The 4837-nt window shown below is 39.4% G+C and overlaps 1 protein-coding gene across 1 annotated transcript; it reads right to left on the reverse strand.

Annotated features, from left to right (window-relative positions):
* Window positions 1-1060: 1060 nt before the first annotated feature.
* Window positions 1061-2110, reverse strand: LOC108830964 (uncharacterized). Its single transcript, XM_018604527.2, has one exon. It carries the CDS (start codon window positions 2108-2110, stop codon window positions 1061-1063), a length of 1050 nt encoding a protein of 349 aa, XP_018460029.2.
* Between the last annotated feature and the right edge of the window lie 2727 nt (window positions 2111-4837).

The following is a 4837-nucleotide window of genomic DNA, read 5'->3' on the forward strand; positions in this document are numbered from 1 at the left end:
TCAACTGTCACCCCCATGGACATACAGTATTCATAAAAAGCTTGGGAAGTAAACTCACCAGCATTATCAAGACGTATAGTCTTTAAAGGAAAGTCTGGAAAGTGTGCTCTTAATCTTATGATCTGAGCCAGCAACCTAGCCAAGGCTAGATTCCGAGTAGACAATAAACATACATGGGACCATCTTGTGGACGCATCAATGAGTACCATGAAGTACCTAAATGTCCCACTAGGTGGGTGTATTGGTCCACAAATGTCACCTTGTATTCTTTCCAGAAAACCTATGGTTTCCTTAGTCACTTTAATTGCTGATGGTCGGATTTGGAGTTTCCCTTGTGCACAAGGCACACACGTATGGACTTTAGGGATAACTCGCCTGCCCTTCAGGCTGTGGCCATTAGAATTTTGAATGAGTTTACGCATCATAGATGTCCCGGGATGCCCTAACCGGTCATGCCACAAATTAAAATTTTCTTTTATATCTTTGCTTATCATAGCATTAGTTTCTGCTACACTGACCTTGGCATAGTAAAGGCCAGTAGCTATAGCTGGTATAGTTTCCAAGACCCTTTTGTGATCCTGGCCGAGTTCATATATATTCAAGAACTCTTTGGCTCCTTCTCCAACAGTCTCAATGTGAAGACCATTCTTTCGAATGTCTTTAAAGCTCAACAGGCTTTTATTAGAATCTGGAGAATACAATGCTTCATCTATTTCTAGATGTGTCCCTTTTGGTAACAATATGTAAGCTTGGCCGTGGCCCTTTATCAATGATGATATACCAGCTATTGTGTTAACATTTGCATCTTTCATTGTTAGATCAATAAAGAATTTCTTATCCTTTAAAATTGTGTGGCTTGATCCACTGTCGACCACAAGTGTATCCATACTTCTTTTATTCTAAACAATAAAATATAATCTGAATCATTCATATTATTATAAAATAAAATAAAACAAAGTTCAATCATAAAATCATAAAACATAAAATGCAAAGATCTTAAAAATAAAATAAAAGCCTAAAACACCAAAGCATTCAAACACAAATCGTTTGATGCATCTTTTTAATCAACTTGGTCATTTTTCAGAATGTCTGAAGTCTCATATTCCATGAGATCATCCTTGTCATGATCAAAGTCATCCTCGCCATCCTTGTATACCATGTGAGCCTCCGGGTTCTTGCCTTTGATGCTCTCTTGGTAGAGATCAACCAGGTGTTTTGGGGTTCGGCAGTTCTTTGCCCAATGGTTAGATACTCCGCACCTATGACACACTGAGTTTCCTGTATTCTGTGGTCGAGTAGTCGACCCATTGCCTCTGCCTCTACCACGCCCATTGCTGGACTGGTTTGGGCGCTCATAAGGGTTGTAACGCCCTCTCCCATAGCCACCACGTCCACGTCCTCGCCACTGACCTCCACGGCCGCGACCTCTTCCAAATGAGGAACCGCGACCCCTTTGGTCATATTGGACATGGTTAGCTTCGGAGTTGTTCTTACCTTCTTTTGAGGCATGATGTGCATCAGGAACAGGTTTGGTTCCGGGTGGTCTCAGGTCATTATTCTTCATAAGCAACTCATTATTCTGTTCAGCAAGCAATAGGCAGGCTATGAGAGCACTGTAGGTCTTGAAACCTTTCTGCCTATATTGTTGCTGGAGCAACATGTTGCTTGATGACATTGTCTGATAAGTCTTTTCCAGTAGCTGCTTATCAGTTATTTTCTCGCCACATAGTCTCATCTTTGAGACTATCCTGAACAAGGCTGAGTTATATTCATTCACAGACTTAAAGTCTTGAATCCTGAGATGAGTCCATTCATACATGGCTTCCGGAAGGATCACAGTCTTTTGGTGATTATATCTCGATTTCAACTCTTTCCATAACTCGTATGGATTGCTCACTGTGAGATATTGAGCTTTCAAGCTCTCCTCAATGTGATGGCGAATCATCATGAGGGCTTTAGCATTGTCTTTCTTACTTGATTCATTTCCTTCGACAATACACTCCTCTAGGCCTTTGGCTCCGAGGGAGATTTCAATGTCTAAAGCCCACTGAAGGTAATTGTCACCCTTTACACTTAGGGGTTCAAAATCCAAGTTTGCAATGTTTGGCATCTGAAATAAAATTTCAAGCTTGGTTTTAGGTCTTGTAAGATCTTATAAAAATAAATATATATGTTGCCTCGTCCATCAGAGAATTCGATTTCCCTAGATCATGAATTTCTATGTTTAATTTCAAGCAATCAAATATCATAGGAAACCGGTTTGTAAAATTTGTGAAATTTATATGATATGGACGAGTGCAACAAGGTCTAGTTATTCCCATGGAAAACATCATCGACCTATGCGGTTTGTGTGGACAACTCTTGTAATATATACAAGCTCATCATCTATAAGAGGTACATGTACCACACAACCGGACCATGCAAAACCATGCAATCGATTTATAGCTTATAAGGGTTTGAGGGTTTTATTTCCTTTTTAGTTTCTCATCGATTTGGCTTTAGGGTTTTAGCAAGTTTATTTCGGTTTTAAAGCTTTTACCATTAGGATAAGGATTTGTAAAATTTCTAGTTTAGTATGTGTTAGGAATTTTAACATAATCGGATATAGGAATATAACATAATCCGATTGTGAAATTTTCCATATCCGATTTGTATTAGGAAAAGGTTTAGGGTTTTCATGTGAATTTTAATCTCATAAATTTTTAGGGTTTGTTCCTTTTGACAGATTCAAATTATAGGATTAACAACCTAATGATCGATTTTAAACTTACAAGAACAATGGTGGTTTCTAGTTTAAAATCGTGAACCTCAAATTAAACCTAGTAATCGGTTTCTAGTATTTTCAAACATAAACCGATTATCCAACAAACAAGTAAACAAGTTTTAGAGATTGGTTTCTTACCTTTTAACTTGATCGATGTGCTCCTAGGATTTCCTTTTGAATCCTTAAAATAAATCAATCAAACAAAAAACTCAAGTATGTTAGTTTTGAGATCAAACTTCAATCGATATCAAAGTAACAAAAGAAAGAGGTTGGCGGCTTAGGGTTTTGTTTGATGTCGATGAGGTTGTCAAGTAGCTCGTAGATCAGTCGTGCTGATAACGTGTGAAAACTTGAGTGTTCTGGTTGAGGTTTTCACGATTTGATCTAGCTAGAGAGGTGTGTTTGCCGTGTGGCTTTAGAGAGAGAGAGGCTGTGTAAATCGTGTGTGTTATTAAGATGAAACCCTAGAGCCTTTATATATAAGCTTCTAGGTCGGTTTACTAAAAAGGAATAGATCGGGCCTAATGATAATGGACATACCCATCTCATTAGTCGATTATCCTGAAACATAATAAAGTAAAACCTAAGATAAACATGAGAAGATAAAACCAAGTAAAATAGATAAGTATGATTTGGTTTAAGGCTGGTCTAACCAAACCATGTCAATCTCGGATATGGGCATTCCAAACCAGCCGGTTTTCAACACTCCCCCTGAATGCCATATCCATCTAGAGTTTGTAATGCGTTTGGTATACTGCCTCATTAAAACCTTACTAAGTAAAACCCAGTGGGACAAAACCATAGTGAAGGAAAAAGAGTACAGCCGCATTACTCCCCCTGATGTAATCATCCCTGAAGATCCTTCAGAGAACGCATACCAATCTGATGCATGAGCCTCTTGAGTGTGCAAGTTGGTAATGCCTTAGTGAAGAGGTCGGCTGAGTTCTCGCTGGACTTGACTTGTAGTACCTTGACCTCTCCTTCTTTCTGTAAGTCGTGGGTGAAAAAGAACTTGGGGAGAACATGCTTAGTCTTATCACCCTTGATGTATCCATCCTTGAGCTGAGCTATGCAGGCTGCGTTGTCTTCATAAAGGATGGTCGGATCATCCTTGCCTTCTGTGATTCCACATGCTGCTCGGACATGATGTGTCATAAGTCTCAACCAGACACACTCCCTGCTTGCTTCATGGATTGCCAAAATCTCCGAGTGGTTGGATGATGTTGCTGCTATTGTCTGCTTGACTGACCTCCATGAAATGGCAGTACCTCCGTAGGTGAAAACATAGCCTGTTTGAGACTTGGCACAATGTGGATCAGATAAATAACCTGCATCAGCAAAACCAATCAAATCTTCTTTGTTTTGGTTAGCATAAAATAATCCCACATCCTTGGTTCCTTGTAGATATCTCAGGATGTGTTTGATCCCGTCCCAATGCCTCCTGGTCGGACAGGAGCTGTATCTGGACAGTAGACTTACAGCAAAGCATATGTCCGGCCTGGTATGAGTAGTTAAATACATCAAGGCGCCAATGGCACTGAGGTAAGGGAACTCGGGACCTAGGACTTCTTCATCTTCTCCCTTTGGCCGGAATGGATCAGTCTCAAGGCCAAGGGATCTTACAACCATAGGACTGCTTAATGGATGACACTTATCCATACTAAATCTTTTAAGAACCTTCTCTGTATAGGTCTTTTGATGCACAAGGATTCCATCCTTTAGATGTTCAATCTGTAGTCCTAGACAAAATTTTGTCCTTCCCAAATCTTTCATTTCAAATTCTTTCTTGAGATACTCTACGGTTTGAGAAATTTCTTTGGTTGTTCCGAGTATGTTCAGGTCATCAACATACACAGCTATTATCACATAGCCTTTGTCCGATTTCTTAATGAATATACATGGGCATATCTGATCATTCTTATAGCCTTCCTTTAGTAAGTACTCACTCAATCTATTGTACCACATTCGACCTGATTGTTTCAATCCATATAATGCTTTATCTAACTTTATGCAGTGTTGTTCTCGAGAACCTTTAGCATTCTTAGGTAATTCAATACCTTCTGGTACTCTCAT

Source organism: Raphanus sativus, unplaced genomic scaffold (genome assembly GCF_000801105.2).
Source record: "Raphanus sativus cultivar WK10039 unplaced genomic scaffold, ASM80110v3 Scaffold0817, whole genome shotgun sequence".
Taxonomy (NCBI): Eukaryota; Viridiplantae; Streptophyta; class Magnoliopsida; order Brassicales; family Brassicaceae; genus Raphanus; species Raphanus sativus.

Coding starts and splice junctions, on each gene's coding strand:
- LOC108830964 (XM_018604527.2), bottom strand. CDS start 2,110: ATGCCAAACATTGCAAACTTGGATTTTGAACCCCTAAGTGTAAAGGGT.